Below are 23,605 nucleotides of genomic sequence, written 5' to 3'. Positions count from 1 at the left end.
ATTTTATTTAAAATATGCATAAAACTCACACAATTTTAATAATTGATTATACGTAAAACATGCAAATATGAAAACAAACGATATTCATACAAAACAGTTGTAAATTATTTGACCAATCAAAACATATTACTACCTGCCCACCCCTATGCACTTTAAATGCCAAGTTCTACTATTCATCTGTAAAACTGATTATATCACGGACACTGGTCAATAGTCAAGAAGGTGACCACGACACTAGTACCACAAATCGATTGGGTCAGGTCAAGTTAAGTTATTAAATTTTGTGTGCAAGGATGTATCGCTGAGTAGAATGTTGGAGTTATGTGTATGACTGTTGACGAGTGCAAATCAACTGACCGTAGCTGACCACCATAGGTCAACATAGATAAAAATGGACAACAGAATATATTCAAATATGAACTTTATGAGGAATATGCACAGTGATATTAATGCTTATGCGGACCCTATGCGTTTTATGGTGCCAGAAACTCCTCAGCAATATGATATTCCAGATGATAATGGAAATGATACAACTGTAAAATACGGACCCGTATCCACCCCTGACTCAACTGCAAGTGTGGAAAGTTTTCCATCGTCTTCATTTTCATCAACTTCATCTTCATCGTCACAAGAAGAGACGAAACAAAATAAAAAGCGGAAAACAGGTATATAGAATCGATACGGTTTTTCTGATTATTTTTTTAATAATTATAAACAATGTGTATTATAAGAGGGCGGTGAGGGGGTCATGAGCAAGGCAGAACGTTAAATACAAATTTTGATTACACGGATTTTTTCATGCCATTAGTGCATTTGTAATATATTTGCTCGAAACAAGGCGAATTACATCCTTTAAGAAATACACTAATGAAACGAAAACTAGCAAATTATTGGAAGAAAACTACCCAACCTCCTATGAATAAGAAGGAAACCTAAACCCCAAGCGAGGTTATAAAGGTGTCGACATTTAATTAACGAAAACCTTAGCTTCATGACAAAAAATGATAACTTCAAAAGTGGACGTTTTTGTTGCAGAACGTATTATAAAGCATAGATTGGAATTGAGCAGAGCTAATACATTCCTAACTACTACATTAAAAATCTTGAACTGTATAAAACATTAAAATTGTTTGTATATTTTCCTCCATATTGTTATTTTCTGCTGATACTTTTAGGGTTGTATTCCAAACAACTTTACTATGATCAAACGATGTTGCTTGCTTACTGTCCAGTTGCAAACATTTGATGCCTATTCAGAACAAATCATTAAACAAACATGTCATTAAAGGATACATAAAACAGTTGTACCATTTTGGCATTGGTTTAACAATTTACCATAATTTGATAATACTTTTGTAAAAAAAAATAAAAATGTTTAGGGCAAAATTTTTAAAAATAATTGTGTTCACCTACCCAATTGTTATTCCTCAAAATGCCTACTTCAAAAGTTTTATTTTAGCATTTTTTGGAATTAAATTGTGACAAAATTGCATGTGGTTTCCATACACTTGCGGTAAAAATTTAGCAACAAAAACAATCCAACCCTATTTTTCTAAAGAAGGAAACCTAAACATACATATTTTTTTGTTTTACCCAAGTTAACCAATATGGCAAAAAAAATTGAAGGTCATTGTTATAATTGGGGTGCATATACATGTAATATTTCTGAAACATTTGCACATACAACGCGTTTAAATATACTATTGAAAGTTCCTTATCTTATTACATATCAGTTTTGACAACTTCTTCTCATAGTATAAATTTAAACTAGTTATTATCATGATGATTGTCTGCATTGTCTGTCAGATGCATATCGTATGAGATTTAAAAAAGCAACAATCAATAAACTTTGACTTTCAAAAGTATTTAAAAACTCGCTGTAAATTTTACACAAGTTGTCATTGAAAAATTATGTTATACCATGTACATAAAATAGTGAAAATAGAAAGTATAAACACATAAAAAGTGCATCCTATATTTACAATTTAGAAGTTGATATTGCTGTTCTGAATACATGTAGCTGATACATTAAACTCTATTTTGTATACATGTACCCTTAATTTAAGATCCGTAAAGAAACAGGGTTGTGTTTATCATGTCAATGTACACTATATTATTCAAATTAAAGTTCCGATTTTTGGACCCAGGTAAAATCATAACCCTGACCTATGTTTATTTATTCAGATAATTTACATAAAACACCAATGTTTTACGGAATACATCAAACTCAGACTGTATGATTAATTCTAACGCTACCATCGTGTACGCCTACAGGTTGTAAAAACACCAGTTTTGTTGAAGATTCATTAATTTGTGACATGTTGAAAAAAGTGCCGAGAATTAAAAGCCTTCGTTTGTCTGCTCGTATTTTTGTCTGTAAGCACTTTTACACCAAGAACTCCTTATAAACCACTGATTTCATTTCTATGCAACTTTCAGAAAAAAAATACATTTACTAATTGATATCGCAACTCCTATTTTTTCAATTTGTCCAAAGTCGTGCGGTTTAGGGGTTGACTTATTTCATAGACAAATGTCTGCTATATATATATAGGGCCATAGGTCATGATCGTCGACCTCTAGATGCCTTTTGGTTTTTTGTTTTGTTTTTGTTTTATATTGATGTAAACTATACTAGGTCACTTTTTTTCTAGTGAAGTAGTCAATATCTTATCAAAACGACACCATTCCGAGTATAAATTCATAGTGACCACGCATAATATTCCTAATTCTTATTCACGCAAAATTAGACAACCATAAAAAATAGATTTCAAGTTACCAGGAATGTTTAAAAAGATAAGAAAGTTCTCTCTTAATGTATCGAAGAAAACTCTTCGTTTGTAACAAATGTCTTGCAAAATATTGTGATTTCTTTGAAACTGAAACAATATACATGTACAGCTAAAAATCGTACATTGAAATCATATATGTGCTATGAAATATTTTAAGAGACCTTTGTCCTGAGTAGTTACTTTTTCGAACACAATTACAACGGATGGCGTTGATAAGATTTAAATGAATTGAACTTTTTAACTGATCAAAACCAGGATTGGTAGTATTCCGTAATTAACAAAATTTATATGAAAATTAAATTTTTAATTAAGAAAAAAAGAGTGTTTTATCGTCTACCTCAATACATTTTGTACAAAGTCTGTGGTCGCTTAGAATTTCGAAATGTCGTCCATTTTTATTAACAAATTTTGGTCACTTATTTAAAATTTGCAATTCTATACTCAAATGTTGAGGGATACATAACAATAGATTATTTAAGGTATTTTTGTGCAGACGAAGTTTCTGTTTTTTTGGTCAACTGGTCAATACGATATCTATCCACAAGGATGGCAATATATCCAGAAACAATATTTATTATCTCAAAATTTTAGACATGCTAGATTAAAGTGATTATTGATTATGTTTGTTTATTAATGTATTGGCAATCGATGTATACTTTATCGGTTGTTGCGTAATCGGATTGATCCGATAACAGGGGTCTAGACCTAGGGGTACACGACAGGTGAACTACCATCGTGTGAAAATAGTGTCGTATGATTAGAATTTTTGAGGGGTGACAATGCACCTCCAACTCCCACATATATTGTAGAGGTAGAGAGAGAGAGAGAGAGAGAGAGAGATGAGTCAATTCCCCTCGATCACCCACATATAATTAGATTTAATAATCATTTTACATTTGTTACCTAGTTCTAATAAAATAGAAAAATCTCCCTAATGCAAAATACAGTGAAAACCTTAATACAAATCTTCTATCTTTGAAATACAACATACAAATGAAAACAGGCTAATAATAACAAATCTATCCGTGTATTCTTTTGGCGTGTTCGTTCTGTCGTTTGATCTTTGATCTGTCCAGTATCTGAAATGTAGAAAGCTAAGATCAAAGCGAAACATTCGATAAATGTTACATACAAGTCAGTGTAATTATTTGTTGCATACAAGTCAGTGTAATTATTTGTTGCATACAAGTCAGTGTAGTTATTAGTAAATTAGAAAGTCTTGCATTAGGTAGCTAACTCAAACGTTATTAAATGCATCCGAATAATAAGGCACATCCCATTCTCCTATTGGAGGGGAGGGGACATTCTCAATAAATCGTTTGATTCTAAAACACTTGTAAATGATAATTTGTATCAGCAGGGAAGTGAAAAAATGTTTCCATTGAAAATTTTTTTTTTTACTTAAGTCGAAAAAAAAATTGTCGTGAGAACCCCCCCTTTTATTCACCACCACCACCACCAAACATACATACTTAAAAGATGAATGGTTGGTGTCGAACTTGATGAACTACCATTGATGATTCTTTTGCAGTATTTGTGTTATTTTCAAATTGTTTATAAATTTTCATCTCCTTTTTTGGTCAAATTGTTTACTGCAACGCCAACACAGTATCGGGGATTTGAACATTGCTCCTTTTATTAAAATGCCAACATTACTTCGGAAAGTTGACTTGTTAACTGTATATTTCAACCATTTGTAATTATCATTTCATATTGATTCATGATTTTTTTTGCTTGTTCAATTGCCATAAACCCTTTAGTGTATACCTGGGCATTTCAAATCAAAAAATTATTGAATACTAATTCCTGGATCATCTTTCTAAATACGTATAAATATTTTTGTGTACTCCCGTCATCTTTCCAAACACATATTAATGTTTTTGTGTATTCCATTTTCATACATGTAGTTCCCCCACCTGGTACCCTTAGTTCATCAGACAAAAATAACCACAGTCTAATAGATTCGCCTGAAGTCAAAAACACCAAATTATTACGTTTCTTTTATTATTTGTGCTATTAACACGATAGAAAAATATTTCATAATCATTATTGCCTCGACTAGACGTTACATGTTACCCTGTAATGAGATCACGTGGGAAATATGGCCGCTTCTGACGGGCATTGTAGTTATACAGCGCTTAATTAAACATATTACATTATTTATGTCACTAAAAATTACTTGTTCGCTCCCTTAAAATTATGAAAGACGAAAAAGTGTGACAAGTTACTAAATCAATATGTTGCACAAAAGGTGTGAGCGAATGCGATTCTTAAAAAGTCATGAATGTATTTTCAACAATGCCACAGCTGCTTAAATTATATGTATGATGCGGAGATTCTGAGACAATTGTATATTTTAATTTTGCTGCATTTTTTTGGGGGGAGGGGAGGGCTTGATGGGTGTATTGATGTAGTGAAATTTGCGCTGAAATATGGTGCAAGTGACTAGATTTATATTGGTATTTACTGGGAAGGACTGATTCTAGTAATTTTACAATGTGATACGACAAATGATTTTGATCAAGAACTTCGTGCTTTCCATATTTGTTTAGTGTGGCCTTAAATTTGGTCATTGTTGGTCTGAATTTGATATATATGGGACGTTTTGATTGCCGTGCCAGTTTGTCAAAAACCACTTAAAGTTGTCATTAGATTTTACGTACGACCTTTTTGTAGATATATTATTTGGCCTACTTTTAAGTATCATAAGGTTGAAAAAGTTATTGATGGCTGTCCATATTATATGCCTGTATGAATGCAAATATCAAACTCCTGATACTGACTACTCAGTTAGTGGGAGTTCACTTGCGTTTGACGGCCTTTTTAGAATTAATGGGGCCGTCGGTTGACTTCAAACGTCAGACCAATCTTGGATTTCCTACCTTATAAGGTTATTCTACAAATAAAAATCATCTGTACATGTATACTGTATATTAAAAGCATCTTACATGACTCAAGTGCGTAGCAGTAGTGTGTGTGAGAGAGCTAGTGGTTTGAAAATTATTGAATTACAAGTTTTAACTTGATATTTTTATCTACTTTTTTAAATCGTGTAATCAATCAATCAATTAATCAAATTTATTAACACAAATTTCGCCCACGTTTAACGAGTATGAGAGAGTCACTTAAATTGAACTTTTGGAAAAAATAAAAATTCATTTATGAACTGAAAATATGACGTGTCTCTGAAATTTTAATTAACTTTTATGTCGTCTCGACCTTTGTAGTGTTTCCATCTTAGTTCTGAAAGGTCACCTCGACATTTTCTTCTCATCAATGGGAAAGCAGCTGAGAAAAAGAATAAAGCCGACCCTGATCGATAAAGCAGACATGACAGCCCCGCCATTAAAGCTCCGCAGTAAAAGATAAAACATCACGGGATCTTAACATGAATTGAATCAGTTATCAACGAAGAATTTCTAGGTCAAAACTGAATAAATTATAAGAAATTTGTTTACTAAATTACTGAGCTGAAAAATAGAATTGAGGGTTAAGCGTTTTATGACAATCTTTTTATAACCATTTAAGTCACCGGTCATGCAGTTTCCCCCATTATTGCAGTTCTAACAAGCGGATGCAGAGGGGTAGTGCGTGGGATACCTCATTGTCTAATTAGGCTTTAACTGACTCCTTTTCTATATAACACTCCCTAGAATCCCCGTTTAAAACACTTTGGATTACTGCTTACTGATTGTAATGGGTTTTTGTTATGGAATACTTTATCTTTTATTTTTTTTATTGATTTTTAATAGCATAATTGATAGTTGTTTTTTTTTATTGGTTTTAAACGTATTGATCTTTTTTCTTTCGCTTAATGTTTATAAAAGAAAACAATCCTGCAGGCTTTAGAACATGCAAATATCATATTAAAATACTGTATGATGTAGCCCCTTTTACATGACCGTAAATTGCATACATATAAGGAGAAGTGAAGTATATGTCAATGAGACACTGAGCAACCCATCGACATTAACAGAGAAGAAATTCAGCTTTGGAATAACTGCCGGCATAAAAATGCAACAGTGATCAACGCTAAACTTGGCAGCGAGATGCATTATTTACATATTATGTGTACAACATACGGTACTGAAATTACACACATGAGCAAGATGGAAGGTTTTGATATTTTTCTGCGTTGACATTATCTTGGGCAAGATATTTCATTGAAAGGAATCTTGGGAGTAATTTATAACTGTTTAAGTCTATAAAACTTGGCAGTATATTAAATAGGTATCCCATCTGTGATTTATGTTCTTCAATAACGTGTCAAGATAAATAAATGCAGCTGCTTACATCTGTCATCACCATTTAGAATGTGATCGGTCAGTATATAGGAAATGGGGATAATAGATTTAAGTTCTCATGTCAGTGCAATAGAAATTCCTCTGGGGAACTTTTTAAAAAGTAAAAAATAATTTGAAGGCTATTTTTGGAGAAACTAGCAATTCTGTTTCAACGAAACAGATATTTCAGTTTTATGGCCTTAGATCTTTTTACCTTAATTACAGACTAACGAACAAAGTTTTTGAAAGCTTACTTGAGGAGAAATTATTTTCTATTGACCTTCATAAATGTAGGTGCAATATTTGATATATAGAATAGTGCATAATTATTTGGCATATTTAATTGGATTCTCCTAACTCGAGCAATAATCCAACCGTAAGGTAGATTTGAAATGAACCATCCACGGGACGTACTGAGGAGGAGATCATTCGTTTGAATGCGCGTGTGTATAAATACGCAATCACTTTAAAGATTTAAATCCAAAACACATGTTGAAAGCATGGCATTCTATACGCAAAAAAATCCTATTCTCATGTAAACGTCGCTTCATGCCCTGCCATGGCAACCAAAGCATCGTTAACATTGATTTACTCTCGGTCGTCTTTAATACATAACGCATTGAATTACTTAGGCATCTATTATTTATCAGTGGTGGGGGTTCTGGGAACAAAAAGTGTTTTTATGCCCCCGCCGTAGTTTTACTCGTGTCCGTCTATACGTACAAATGACGTACGTACGTATGTCCGTACGTCCAAAAATTGGTTTCCGTTCTCTAACTTGAGTTTGCCTCAACCAAATGTTATAAAACTTATACACAATGCTAATTACCACAAAACACAGATCAAGTTTGAATTTTGGTGGCGTCACTCTAACCGTTCTAGAGTTACGCCCCTTTATAAATGGAAAAATTGCAAAATTTTTAGTTTCCGTTCTCTAACTTAAGTTTACCTCAACCAAATGTTATGAAACTTATACACAATGCTTATTACCACAAAATACAGATCAAGTTTGAATTTTGGTAGCATCACTCTAACCGTTCTAGAGTTATGCCCCTTTATAAATCGAATAAAATGCTCCGCAGGGCGCAGCTTGATACGACCGCAGAGGTCGAACCCTGAACAGATGGGGCAAGTATGGACACAACATTCAAGCTTGATACAGCTCTGAATTTGGATTGTGATTAAATATTTGACACAGCATAGGTTTCTGACACAGAATGAATGTGGTCTAAGAACTTAAAAATTTTAAATTGGACATTCACCTATTATGGTCCAATATCCAAAATCTAAATACATGGTTAGATTCAGCATATCAAAGAACCCCAAGAATTCAATTTTTGATGAAATCAAACAAAGTTTAATTTTGGACCCTTTTGACCTCAATGTGGACAAAGTTGATAACGGGGCCCAAAAATCAAAAATCTAAATACATGGTTAGATTCAGCATATCAAAGAACCCCATATATTCAATTTTTGTTGAAATCAAACAAAGTTTAATTTTGGACCCCGATTTGGACCAACTTGAAAACTGGGCCCATAATCAAAAATCTAAATACATGTTTAGATTCAGCATATCAAAGAACCCTAAAAATTCAATTTTTGTTAAAATCAAACTAAGTTTCATTTTGGACCCTTTGGACCTTAATGGAGACCAATTTGAAAACGGAACCAAAAATTAAGAATCTAAATACACGGTTAGATTCGGCATATCAAAGAACCCCAATAATTCAATTTTTGATGAAATCAAACAAAGTTAAATTTTGGACCCTTTGGACCTCAATGTGGACCAATTTAAAAACGGGGCCCAAAATCCAAAAACTTAATACACGGTTAGATTCAGCATATTAAAGAACCCCAAGAATTCAAGAATAAAACCCCATTGAAATTGATCAAGAAATAAGCAATTTATACGAAGTATCTTCTTTTGCACAATACTGTGCAATTGAATATTTCTTGCTATTGCGCAATAATGTACAATTGACAATTTCTTGCTATTGCACAATATTGTGCTATTGGATATTTCTTGCTATTGCGCAATACTGTGCAATTGAAGATTTCTTGCTATTGCGCAATACTGTGCAATTGAAGATTTCTTGCTATTGTGCAATACTGTGCAATTGAAAATTTCTTGCTATTCCACAATACTTATTAGATAATAATTTACACATCCTGTTTGGTGTGTATCTCCTACCATATCATTATTATTTGCTTTTAAATATTAATTAGAAATAACCAACTTAAAATGGAAAATTTTAAAAGAAAAAAAAAAGTAAAAAAAAGAAAAAAAAAAATCCCCCCCCCCCCCCAAATTTTTTTAAACCCCCTTATGATTCATCACCCCCAAACTCAATCCAAGCCTTCCCTTTGTGGTATGGTACCTTGCAGTACAATTTCAGAGAGATCCATACACTTGAACACAAGTTATTGTCTGGAAACTAGAAAAATGCTTATTTTTGGCCCCTTTTTGGCCCCCAATTCCTAAACCTTTCGGGCAATTACCCCCAAACTCAATTCCAGCTTTCCCTTTGTGATATGGAACCTTGTAGTACAATTTCAGAAATATCCAAACACTTACACACAAGTTATTGTCATAAAACTAGAAAAATGCTTGTTTTTTGCCCCTTTTTTGGCCCCTAATTCCTAAAATTTTGAGGCAATTACCCCCAAAATCAATTACAGCCTTTCCTTTGTGATATGGAACCTTGTAGTACAATGTCAGAGAGATCCATACACTTACACACAAGTTATTGTCTGGAAGTTACAAAAATGCTTATTTTTGGCCCCTTTTTGGCCCCTTATTCCTTAACTGTTGGTACCATAACCCCCAAAATCAATCCCAACCTTCCTTTCGTGGTATTGAACCTTATGGTAAAATTTCATGGAGATCCATTCACTTAAACTAAAGTTAGAGTGCGAAAACCAATGTATCTTCGGACGACGCCGGACGACGCCAGACGACGACGACGACGACGACGCCAACGTAATACCAATATACGACCAAAAAAATTTTAATTTTTGCGGTCGTATAAAAATTACAAAATATTTAGTTTCCGTTCTCTAACTTAAGTTTGCCTTAACCAAATGTTATGAAACTTATACACAATGCTTATTACCACAAAATACAGATCAAGATTGAATTTTGGTAGCGTCACTCTTACTGTTCTAGAGTTATGCCCCTTCATAAATGGAATAAAATGCTCCGCAGGGCGCAGCTTGATACGACCGCAGAGGTCGAACCCTGAACAGTTGGGGCAAGTATGGACACAACATTCAAGCTTGATACAGCTCTGAATTTGGATTGTGATTAAATATTTGACACAGCATAGGTTTCTGACACAGAATGAATGTGGTCTAAGAACTTAAAAATTTTAAATTGGACATTCACCTATTATGGTCCAATACCCAAAATCTAAATACATGGTTAGATTCAGCATATCAAAGAACCCCAAGAATTCAATTTTTGATGAAATCAAACAAAGTTTAATTTTGGACCCATTTGACCTCAATGTGGACAAAGTTGATAACGGGGCCCAAAAATCAAAAATCTAAATACATGGTTAGATTCAGCATATCAAAGAACCCCATATATTCAATTTTTGTTGAAATCAAACAAAGTTTAATTTTGGACCCCGATTTGGACCAACTTGAAAACTGAGCCCATAATCAAAAATCTAAATACATGTTTAGATTCAGCATATCAAAGAACCCTAAAAATTCAATTTTTGTTAAAATCAAACTAAGTTTCATTTTGGACCCTTTGGACCTTAATGTAGACCAATTTGAAAACGGAACCAAAAATTAAGAATCTAAATACACGGTTAGATTCGGCATATCAAAGAACCCCAATAATTCAATTTTTGATGAAATCAAACAAAGTTAAATTTTGGACCCTTTGGACCTCAATGTGGACCAATTTAAAAATGGGGCCCAAAATCCAAAAACTTAATACACGTTTAGATTCAGCATATTAAAGAACCCCAAGAATTCAAGAATAAAACCCCATTGAAATTGACCAAGAAATAAGCAATTTATACGAAGTATCTTCTTTTGCACAATACTGTGCAATTGAATATTTCTTGCTATTGCGCAATACTGTACAATTGACAATTTCTTGCTATTGCGCAATATTGTGCTATTGGATATTTCTTGCTATTGCGCAATACTGTGCAATTGAAGATTTCTTGCTATTGCGCAATACTGTGCAATTGAAAATTTCTTGCTATTGCACAATACTTATTTTATAATAATTTACACATCCTGTTTGGTGTGTATCTCCTACCATATCATTATTATTTGCTTTTAAATATTAATCAGAAATAACCAACTTAAAATGGAAAAGAAAATTTCTTGCTATTGCACAATACTTATTATATAATAATTTACACATCCTGTTTGGTGTGTATCTCCTACCATATCATTATTATTTGCTTTTAAATATTAATCAGAAATAACCAACTTAAAATGGAAAATTTTAAAAGAAAAAAAAGAGGAAAACAAAAAACAAAAACAAAAAATCCCCCCTCCCAAATTTTTTGAACCCCCTTATGATTCATCACCCCCAAACTCAATACCAGCCTTCCCTTTGTGGTATGGTACCTTGCAGTACAATTTCAGAGAGATCCATACACTTGAACACAAGTTATTGTCTGGAAACTAGAAAAATGCTTATTTTTGGCCCCTTTTTGGCCCCCAATTCCTAAACCTTTCGGGCAATTACCCCCAAACTCAATTCCAGCTTTCCCTTTGTGATATGGAACCTTGTAGTACAATTTCAGAAATATCCAAACACTTACACACAAGTTATTGTCATGAAACTAGAAAAATGCTTGTTTTTTGCCCCTTTTTTGGCCCCTAATTCCTAAAATTTTGAGGCAATTACCCCCAAAATCAATTACAGCCTTCCCTTTGTGATATGGAACCTTGTGGTACAATGTCAGAGAGATCCATACACTTACACACAAGTTATTGTCTGGAAGTAACAAAAATGCTTATTTTTGGCCCCTTTTTGGCCCCTTATTCCTTAACTGTTGGTACCATAACCCCCAAAATCAATCCCAACCTTCCTTTCATGGAGATCCATTCACTTAAACTAAAGTAAGGGTGCGAAAACCAATGTGTCTTCGGACGACGCCGGACGACGCCAGACGACGACGACGACGACGACGACGACGCCAACGTCATACCAATATACGACCAAAAATTTTTTAATTTTTGCGGTCGTATAAAAATTGCAAAATTTTTAGTCTCCGTTCTCCAACTTAAGTTTGCCTCAAACAAATGTTATGAAACATATACACAATGCTTATTACCACAAAATAAAGATCAAGTTTGAATTTTGGTGGGGTCACTTTAACCATTCTCGAGTTATGCCCCTTTATAAATGGAAAAAATGCAAAATTTTTAGTCTCCGTTCTCTAACTTAAGTTGCCTCAAACAAATCATTATGAAACTTATACACAATGCTTTTTACCACAACACACAGATCAAGTTGAATTTTGGTAGCGTAACTTTAATCATTATCGAGTTATGCCCCTATATATATCGAAAAATTTCAAAATTTTTAGTTTCCGTTCTGTAACTTAAGTTTGCCCAACCAAACATTTTGAAACCTATGCACAATACTTATTACCTTCTAACTCAGATAAGTACAAATTTGGGTAGCGTCACTTTTATCGTTCTTGAGTTATGTCCCTTTATAATGTTGTATACAAGCGGGGGCATCATCTGTGTCCATGGGGACAAATTCTCCATTTATTTTTTCAAACTTTAATAAAAAAAAAAACAAAAAAGTTATTTTTTTAATAAAACATAACTTGCAGAAAAAAAATCAGTGTCTTTTTATTTTTTAATCAAATATTCACCACAATATATCATAAAACATTCTGACGACAAACGACAACCACTGACATGTGGCGCAATAATATATTTTTATTTATTTGTTTATCTTTGGTTTTCAATCTCAAAGCCGACAGAAAGTATAATGAAATCGATATGAGACTTTACTTATGGATATTTTATGGATAAGGCAGATGTGATATCGCATACTTTAATAAGTATTGGTCATTAATCAGATCACCATCCTTCTCGTTTTTGTTGTACTTAGTCAAATAAAATATGACTTCGCATTCTTTAAGTATTCCATTTCTAACATTTTTATGATGAGATTTTCATTTATTTTTATTTTTTTAAATCGGGCGGCACACTCATACATGCGATAGTAAAGGTAAAAAATAAATAACAAATAGCAAAAATGGAAAAAGGAAATATTAGAAAACAAACAGAAATAGAAAATATTGCGTCAGGGTCATATGTTACATGCCTAATGCTGTACAGTACTGTGGTAAAACACTGACACTGCTTGCTGTTATTATATCTTTTTACTTTAGTATATATTGTTTGTAACAGTTTATGTCCATTACAATGAAAAATGACTAACTTTTGATTTTGTCAGCTCATTAACATAAAATAATAGTATTAATACTATTTATGTTCAATTTGACCTCTATCTTTACTGTTAAATGTATTGGAGTTATTCCCTTTAGATCTATCCCTTGCTAAGATTTTGAATGAGATTGTTTTTGATTGTTGTTTGAATTACGTCAAGTGGCAAATATATCATGCATGTTCAGAACGAGAACAAATTCGTAATTTATACAAAAGGTAAGTTGTGCAAGGAAGGGGTTGACAAGGATAAAGGGGAGAAATTTGGTCTGCCACTGGAATATGAGGGTATGTTCTTTAACGTGCATTCTCTTGACACGAGGCATCGGAATTTATGTCCCCATTCTGACCGGACGTGGCAGCGAATCTATACATCCTCCACAACCAAACGAAAGCCCAACGTTTGCAAGGGTTCTACTGCCGGTCGGAAGAAGACAAAGAAATGACCATAATTCTATACCCCATTCAACCCTTGGGGTTTGATTTTGAATAAGAAAATATGAAAGATATCTATATCTTTGACATAGAACAATGTATCTTCGAAAATTTAGCAAATTTAGTCAAAAGAAAAACTGTCACCTATAACAAAAAATCCACTTGTCGAAGCGTAAACCAATAAACAGAGCGTTTAAATATACCTTTCGAAAGTTTTGTGTCTGGAAAGACTCAAGAGCGTACAGTTGTTCTTTTCAGAAAGAATTTCTGTGTCCGTAATTTTTTGACAGATACTTTTATCAAGTTCGATTTCACTTGGAACTTACATTTTTTTACAGAAGCGAGTGTGACACGGGCGTTACTTCTTAGGCGAAAGCGTTGCCGTCAACTCATAAAGTTAAGTTTTTTATCAGATCCGCTCAGAATAAGTACTTACAAGTAAAGGATAAAATTCATTTAGGAACTGATATCAACCATGTACAAGTAATACAAATAGTATTTTAAAATTATATATTAAAAAAATTACGTCAAGGCCAAAATGCACTTATAAGTTGATATCCTTCAAAGGATAACCCATCACAACTTGATATCCTTCAAAGGATAACCCATGACAACGTTTCTGCTTATATGCCATTGGATCCTTGCGATACATCATTGATATTTGGAATAAATAACTTTAGCACCCACGTATCTCAATTTGCATGCACCATATGACGCCCCTTTGTTCGTGCTACAGTGATATAAGAATTTAAATGTTTGATTTTTTTTCATTACTCATTAGATGTGTTTATGAAAAGTTTTTATGCGCTGTAAAACCGTTGTTCTTATATAAAGTTACTTTTTATAGGTGTGTTGATTAAGAAGTAACTTCAGTATACCATTAACGTTAAATATTATAGGTGTGTTAATTAAGAAGTAACTTCGGTATACCATTAACGTTAAATATTATAGGTGTGTTAATTAAGAAGTAACTTCGATATACCATTACTATTTGGTATGTCATTGTATCAGCATACATGTATATATTTTTTCTGAGAGAACTGAATATATCTACGCCACAAGTCATGCTTCAATGACTTTGAAATTGTTATATTGTGTTTTTCTGAAGTTTTTTTCCCTGACAATGGTAATACAGTAAGCAATTTTATAAGCATAGATGAATAGCATAAATTAGGCCGTTGTATTTCTATTTTAAACATTTCACATTTTTCATACCGGTTTTTTTTTATAGCTGACTATACGGTATGTTTTTATGCCCCCGCCGTAGTGGAGGGGGCATTAAATTTTACCCTTGTCCGTCTGTACGTCCGTCCGACGACTGCTGAATTTTTCGTTTCCGTTCTCTAACTTTAGTTGGCCTCAACCAAATGTTATGAAACTTATGAACAATGCTTATTACCACAAAACACAGATCAAGTTTGAATTTTGGTTGCGTCACTTTTACTTTTCTAGAGTTCTGCCCCTTTACAAATGAAAAAAAATGTTGAATTGTTCGTTTCCGTTCTCTAACTTAAGTTTGCCTCAACCAAATGTTATGAAACTTGTATACACAATGCTTATTACCACAAAACTCAGATCAAGTACAAATTTGGGTAGCGTCACTTTTACCGTTTTTGAGTTATGTCCCTTTATAACATTATATGCAAGCAGGGGCATCATCTGTGTCCCATGGACACATTCCCCATTTATTTTCTCATTGTTGAAGGCTCTTATGTAGCTGGGGTGTCTAATTGTTCGACGATTATTTTTTCTTAAACTTCCGTAAACAACAATTTGGTCAATGTTCTTTCAAATTTCAATATAAAAACTGGGGGTCATGGACCTTGTTTATCGTTAAAATACATTGAAATTAACGAAATTACAGTAATTTTATATGGGTTATATAATACTTTATTAAGCACAAATTACACCCACAAGAGGGACAAACAATAACAATTTCATGTATACACAACAATATAATGATGACATATACATTTACATAACTAGAGGCTCTAAAGAGCCTGTGTCGCTCACCTTGGTGTATGTGCATATTCAACAAAGGACAATCTCCAACATTGGAGACGAGAATAGAATTCATGACAAAATCTGTTTTGTTGATCTTGTATTGCTGGTCATTTAGTCTGTAAAGTTTCTCTCTATCTTCTTTCGTTTTTGCTCAAAGCACAAAAGAGGGTAAACAAAAATCCTAATTTTACTTTTACTTTTGGGTAGTTTTATCTATAAATGTCAAGTTTTAGATGTTTCTGTTTTATATTGAATGATACTTGGTAAAATATCATAATGATACCTCATTGTTGACCTCACTCCTTGGAACATTAAGTATTTCGACATTTGAATTGTCTTTCTTTCTTTTTGAATGCCTTTTGAATTTATAATTGAACTACAATATATATATTTAAATGAAAACAAGTCCTTTAAATGGATGATTGAAAACCTCAAAATGAAACTGCAAGGATATAATGATTGTAATGTTTTTTGTCTTCGGTTATTGTTGATTTTTAGCTTGATTGGACAATAAAATTATCTGTATAGCTCTTGTATAAAAAATTGTAAATCTACATATTATCTTATACATTATATATTAAATTAAAACTTACCCGAAGTTTGAGAATTAATCCAATCTTCCCCACTGTCAAAAAATTGTGTAAGTTACGCGATGGTGTGTAATACGCTTAAATATTTAGAACGACACCTAGCGGTACTCTGCAGTCAACGACCGGTCACAGACAGCGGTCAATAAACTGCAATGAATATGATCGACTTTTTCTGAACTTTATAAATAAGGCGAAGGAAAAAAGGTAATATTGGTTTCGCTTGTTTGAAGGCTTCACCACAATTATTGAATAAAAGATAAGAGCAAACAAAACACTATGTGTTTCCAGGGTCTCATCCTTCAGAAAAATTGGTCAATAGGGGGTTTCATTTATTTATTTTGTCTACCTTGGTGGTTATAGTAAGACTTACACTTTTGTCAGTTAACTATATACATATTCTAATGCCAATTTAAATGAAGATATTTAAAAGCTTAACAATGGAGTAGGTAGAGAACCCTAAAACCGAGTTTTTTGGGGTTTATTTTTGTTGTTGCCTAATCTGACAATTTTGTTTAATTTCGAACTTCATGCCAGTTTCTTTGCCAAGGAAATACTTCAGAGGAGGTAAAATCAGAAAGTAGTGTTAGTGAGCGTGCAGAGAAGGTATAATCAGGAAGGTGTCAGTGAGCAAGCTAAATATGCGACAGTACGTTACGAAGGTATGGACGTACAAGCTAAATATGCCACAATACGTTACGAATGTATGGACGCACAAGCTAAATATGCCACAATACGTTACGAATGTATGGACGCACAAGCTAAATATGCCACAATACGTTACGAAGGTATGAACGTACAAGCTTAATATGCAAAAGTTAGTTACGAAGGTATGGAAGGAGGTTTATAAAGTAGAAAATTAGGGGCTAAAAAGGGCAAGAAAACGGGTTGAGAAAAATGGTCCTATCCTTGGCAATTTAGAGCTTGACATATTGTTTCAACCACTGTCTGTTGTTGAAGATTGATCTATTTTGGATTTTTAATGTCCCGTTTTTATGCCCTTTTCGGAGGCATCATGTTTTCCAGTTTATGCGTCCGTCCGTCTGGCCGTCCGTAAGTCCGTCCGTCCGTTTGTCTGTTCGTTCGTCCCATATAAAGTGATTTTTGTCGAGCCTTCGACTTTTGTCGAAAAAAGCGAGACATAGCGATCCTACATTCCGTCGGCGTCGTCGTCGTCGTCGTCGTCGTCGTCGTCGGCGGCGGCGTCGGCGTCCACAAATATTCACTCTGTGGTTAAAGTTTTTGAAATTTTAATAACTTTCTTAAACTATACTGGATTTCTACCAAACTTGGACAGAAGCTTGTTTATGATCATAAGACAGTATCCAGAAGTAAATTTTGTAAAAAAAAAAATCCTGTTTTTCCGTATTTTACTTATAAATGGACTTAGTTTTTCTGCCAGGAAACATTACATTCACTCTGTGGTTAAAGTTTTTAAAATTTTAATAACTTTCTTAAACTATCCTGGATTTCTACCAAACTTGGACAGAAGCTTGGTTATGATCATAAGATAGTATCCAGAAGTAAATTAAAAAAAAAATCCTGTTTTTCCGTATTTTACTTATAAATGGACTTAGTTTTTCTGCCAGGAAACATTACATTCACTCTGTGGTTAAAGTTTTTAAAATTTTAATAACTTTCTTAAACTATCCTGGATGTGTACCAAACATGGACAGAAGTTTGTTTATGATCAAAAGCTAATATCTAGAAGGAAATTTTTATTAAAATTTTGTACTTGTTTACCAAACTTGGACAGAAGCTTCTTACAATAAAAAAATTGTATTGAGAGGAATATTTTTATTAAATTTTTTCCTCATCTCATTTTTGTTGAGCCTGCGATTAACAGCAAAAGTAGGCGAGACACTGGGTTCCGCGGAACCCTTACGAATTTTTTTGTGTTAAGGTAATTTACCATGAAGTTGTGGTCACATCAATTTTTAAACTTTGAACACATTTAAATTGTGATGTTAACTTTTTATAAACAAATGCCAAACTAGGTTTTAGACCAGATTTGTTCAGTTCACTGAACATGGAAATGTGATATTGCGGACACATATTCTTGGTGTTTTTTATATATTAGTATAAACTTCGTGCGAGAAAATAAAAATAATAATAATAACAATAATAATATTTTAATAATAATAACAATAATAATAATATAGGGTTATTGCATGAATATTTGGGGAATATTGTCCCGAGTAGAATTTTATATTGCACGAGCTTGCGAGTGCAATATATGTTCTACGAGGGACAATATTCCCCAATATTCATGCAATAACCCTTTTATTGTATAGCAATATAATATTTGAAAGTAAAAATTGTTTAAACTAAGATTTTGTCGTTGATGGCGTCATAAATTTTGAAGATTTATTGCACTAGTGCAATATTATAATTTATTGCACGCTAACTTTTGGTTACTTTCTGTGGGAAATATTATATTGCTATGCAATAATAATAATTATGATGATAATAATAATAATAATAATAATAATAATAATAATAATAAAAATAATAATAAAACTTACAAGGTCATTAAATTTTATATTGTTTCTTTTCAGTAGGCACTCCGTACATCCCAAGTTACATGGACCTGAGTCAGGGCCCAGAACCATGTGTTGTGTGTACTGATGCGGCTACTGGGTACCATTACAGATGTATGACGTGTGAAGGCTGCAAGGTAAGTGTATTACATTCACAGGGGGGAGGGGGTGTCTACTTGGTACCATTACAGATGTATGACGTGTGAAGGCTGCAAGGTAAGTGTATTACATTCACAGGGGGGAGGGGGTGTCTACTGGGTACCATTACAGATGTATGACGTGTGAAGGCTGCAAGGTAAATGTATTACATTCACAAGGGGGAGGGGGTGTCTACTGGGTACCATTACAGATGTATGACGTGTGAAGGCTGCAAGGTAAGTATATTACATTCACAGGGGGGAGGGGGTGTCTACTGGGTACCATTACAGATGTATGACGTGTGAAGGCTGCAAGGCAAGTGTATTACATTCACAAGGGGGAGGGGGTGTCTACTGGGTACCATTACAGATGTATGACGTGTGAAGGCTGCAAGGTAAGTGTATTACATTCACAAGGGGGAGGGGGTGTCTACTGGGTACCATTACAGATGTATGACGTGTGAAGGCTGCAAGGTAAGTGTATTACATTCACAGGGGGGAGGGGGTGTCTACTGGGTACCATTACAGATGTATGACGTGTGAAGGCTGCAAGGTAAGTGTATTACATTCACAGGGGGGAGGGGGTGTCTACTGGGTACCATTACAGATGTATGACGTGTGAAGGCTGCAAGGTAAGTGTATTACATTCACAGGGGGGAGGGGGTGTCTACTGGGTACCATTACAGATGTATGACGTGTGAAGGCTGCAAGGTAAGTGTATTACATTCACAGGGGGGAGGGCGTGTCTACTGAGTACCATTACAGATGTATGACGTGTGAAGGCTGCAAGGTAAGTGTATTACATTCACAAGGGGGGAGGGGGTGTCTACTGGGTACCATTACAGATGTATGACGTGTGAAGGCTGCAAGGTAAATGTATTACATTCACAGGGGGGAGGGGGTGTCTACTGGGTACCACTACAGATGTATGACATATGAGGGCTGCAAGGTAAGTGTAAAAGTTACATTCACAAAAAGGGAGACATTCAAATTTGGGTTCAGAAGTCCGACTATAGTTATAAAAAACCCTTACCCTCATTACTATATAGAAGTTTTGTAAAATTCATATTAAAATCATAACCCTTTCATATTTTTCATTTTTAAGATTTTATACATACATCTTAATTAGATGTGAAGTTTAAATGGATTTTCAATTAGTATCCCTATCGGAAATTTGGGTCCTCAATGATCTTCAACTTCGTATTGTATTTGTCCCTTTTCATTTTTTAGATTCAAGCGTCACTGACGAGTCTTTTGTAGTCTAAACGTGCGTCTGTCGTACAATATTTTAATCCTGGTATATTGGACTGCTTTGTTTCACTTGTCATATAAGTACTGTTTTATCTTTGTGCAGTTCAGACATATTTATTCATATTCACACCAAGATGAAATGAAATTGAATAACCTGCATTTATCATGATTTTCAATAATATATGGTCAAATTGCTGGGTTGATGCCACTGCTGGTGGAGTTTTCCTCCGAGGGTATCACCAGCCTAGTAGTCAGCACTTCTGTGTTGACAAGAATTATCATTGATATGGTAATAATAATAAATTAAATGATAATAAAACTTAAAGAATTTTTCGAAATACTAAGGATTTTCTACACAAGGAATAGATCACCTTATAAAAATAAGGAGATGTGGTTTGATTGCCAATGAGACAACTATCCACCAAAGTTCAAATGAAGTGGATGTAAGCAACTTTTGCCTTCAACAATGAGAAAAACCCGTACCATATAGTCGGCTATAAAAGGCCCCGACATGAAAAATATGGAACAATTCAATTGAGAAATCTAACTTAGTTGTATTTGGCAAAACCTTGCGGAATTTTGGGTCTTCAATGCTGTGCAACTTAAATTCGTACTTTATTTAACCTTTTTATTTTTTTCGATTCGAGCGTCACTGATGAGTCTTTTGTAGACGAAAACGCGCGTCTGGCGTACAAAATGTTAATCCTGGTATCTATGATGACTGAGTTTATTTAGATACACCCAATCGGGCTTATACTCCCTCATACATGTAGGTGTATCTAATACTTCTAGAAGTGTTATCAAAATTTTAGAAAACAATTCAGATTTTGGCAATTAAACCGGAAAAAGACAAGACAGTACAGCAATTCATATTGCCATACAAAAGCAGTGATAAGGTATCAATTTGATGACAGAAAAATTGGCGCAATTAAGATTTCCTTCCAAATCCATTTATATCATCTTCTGAAAGTGTAACTGCATCTGGAAAATTTGAGATAATGACACTTTTTCCTGTTTTATCAAAACTAATTATTCTTTTTAGATATAGAGGAAAGATCACATATTTATTTATTACTTCTATGTTTATCCGATGTAGTCGTCTCATATCTTCGGGGCTAATCCCCCTCATGAGAAGCCTACATCTAATACTATTCTTTGTTTAAAAATGCCATTGAAAACACGTTTTTCTGCCTAAAGATCAGAATATTGTAATATTAATCATTTGTTCTCATAACATAACACGAGTTCCTTAAATTAAGATTCACGATGACGTAGGATACTTGTGTGATATGTTTTTTTGTACAAAGACTGCGTTAACTTTCACACTCAACACAAATTAACAAAAAAACACTCGAGATTTCACAAGTTGATAATTAGTTGTGAGGTAGGTAGATTTTGTTATTTATAAGATGTTTTTGTACCGAAAACTGTTTCAAGGATAATAAATAGTTTTGACGTAGGTGACACTGTAGTCCAAATAATTATGACGTCTTGAAATGCTATTTTTTTTTTTTTTTTTTTGCTTTGACGCCTTGACACGGTGCAGGCGGTGTTGCCACGATGTCACAGACGCAAGGGTTCGAATCCCGCTGAGGGAAGAATAAAAATTTGCTAACGCTGTAGTGTTAGATCTTCAAATTTGCGTTATTAAAATGTATTACCATAATAATTAACAACAGCAAGGATCCGTTACCCAAGTTGATTACAGAAAAAATCCGGTAATGTTGGATTGGTCCTATTGTGTTTGAACGTTGTTTTCAATTTAGACTTGTTTATATATATATATATATATATATATATATATATATATATACAACTCGTCTAAACATCAGCCCAACAATGTTAGATCTGTAAATTTGCTTATATATATATATATATATATATATATATATATATATATATATAACAACTAGTCTAAACATCAGCCCAACAATGTTAGATCTGTAAATTTGCTTTCGCAAATTTTTTGTTCTCGCCGGGATTCGAACTCATGCTACTGAGATATCGTGACACCAAATCGCCTGCTCTGTATCCGATGCGCTAGACCACACGACCACCTAGGCTTCAAAAATAAAGCTTTCGGTGGCCGGGTGTTACCTTTCCTCGTCAGTTTTAATCTAGCGTCGTAATACAGTACATGATATATAAGGCATGAAGATGTAATTGTTACAGATCAGCTGAAATATCTATTGTAAAGGATCCTACAAATTAATGCAAGATACAGTCACAGAAATAATTATATTTATAAGTACATCTGAACCAGTGACAACTCTACAACAGATTTATCCATCGGATCACCAGCAGTGATGATGATACATGGCTGTGTACATTGTCACTGTTTCAGACGTACTTATATATATATATATATATATATACATAATAACAATGTTGAATCTGCAATATATATATATACATAATAACAATGTTGAATCTGCAATATATATATATACATAATAACAATGTTGAATCTGCAAATTTGCGGAAGCAAATTTTTGTTCTTCCCTCGCCGGGATAATTATGAATGTAATATGTGTTTTCAGCCGTGTATCATATCACTGGTGATCCAATGGATGGATCTGTCGTAGAGTTGTCACTTGTTTAGACGTACTTATATATATATATATATATATATATAAGAGTTAATCCTAAATTGAGGTAAATTATATGGCCTTCCAAATACCGTTTCGATTCCTAACATCACTGAAGATACATTAATTGTCGAAATCCGGATATGGTGTACCAATTTTGCACCTCATGTTTGCGGTATACCATCTTTTCCGCAAGTTTATTGTTTTCTGTTTGGTATTAAATTAATAATTAAGATCCCTTTTGTTACATCTGGTGATCCGTTTATTTGGCAATCGCCATGGCAGTCAGCAGGGTTTAAGACCATCCGTTATTCGACCTGCTAGTCAAATGCGTTTTGTTAAAATATACTTTTTCACTTTTTTGGTCTTTTGAAAAATGTTGTTTGTGCTGTATTTAGACCCCTCTACCAAGAAATTTGTTTTGCATGCACACGTATAAAAATTGCGGTTTTTATCCAACGCAATCATAGGTTTGAACGTTGTTTTCAATTTAGACAAGTTTATATTTTTTCGTTTGGGCTTGTATTATATTTGCCTTCGGGTTTAT

At 33.7% G+C, this 23,605-nt stretch overlaps 1 protein-coding gene across 1 annotated transcript in view; it reads left to right on the top strand.

The window, feature by feature from the left end:
- Positions 1-228: 228 nt before the first annotated feature.
- The window catches only part of LOC127718898 (thyroid hormone receptor beta-like), a 43,168-nt gene continuing 19,791 nt past the window's right edge, over positions 229-23,605 (top strand). Inside the window, exons 1-2 of the mRNA XM_052224984.1 lie at positions 229-665; positions 19,101-19,219. Coding sequence (XP_052080944.1) covers positions 392-665; positions 19,101-19,219 — 393 coding nt within the window. The 5' untranslated portion in view covers positions 229-391. The remainder of the gene's footprint in view (positions 666-19,100; positions 19,220-23,605) is intronic.

This window comes from Mytilus californianus, unplaced genomic scaffold (assembly GCF_021869535.1).
Source record: "Mytilus californianus isolate M0D057914Y unplaced genomic scaffold, xbMytCali1.0.p SCAF_10, whole genome shotgun sequence".
In the NCBI taxonomy this organism is placed as follows: domain Eukaryota; kingdom Metazoa; phylum Mollusca; class Bivalvia; order Mytilida; family Mytilidae; genus Mytilus; species Mytilus californianus.
This window is presented reverse-complemented; position numbering and strand designations above follow the sequence as displayed.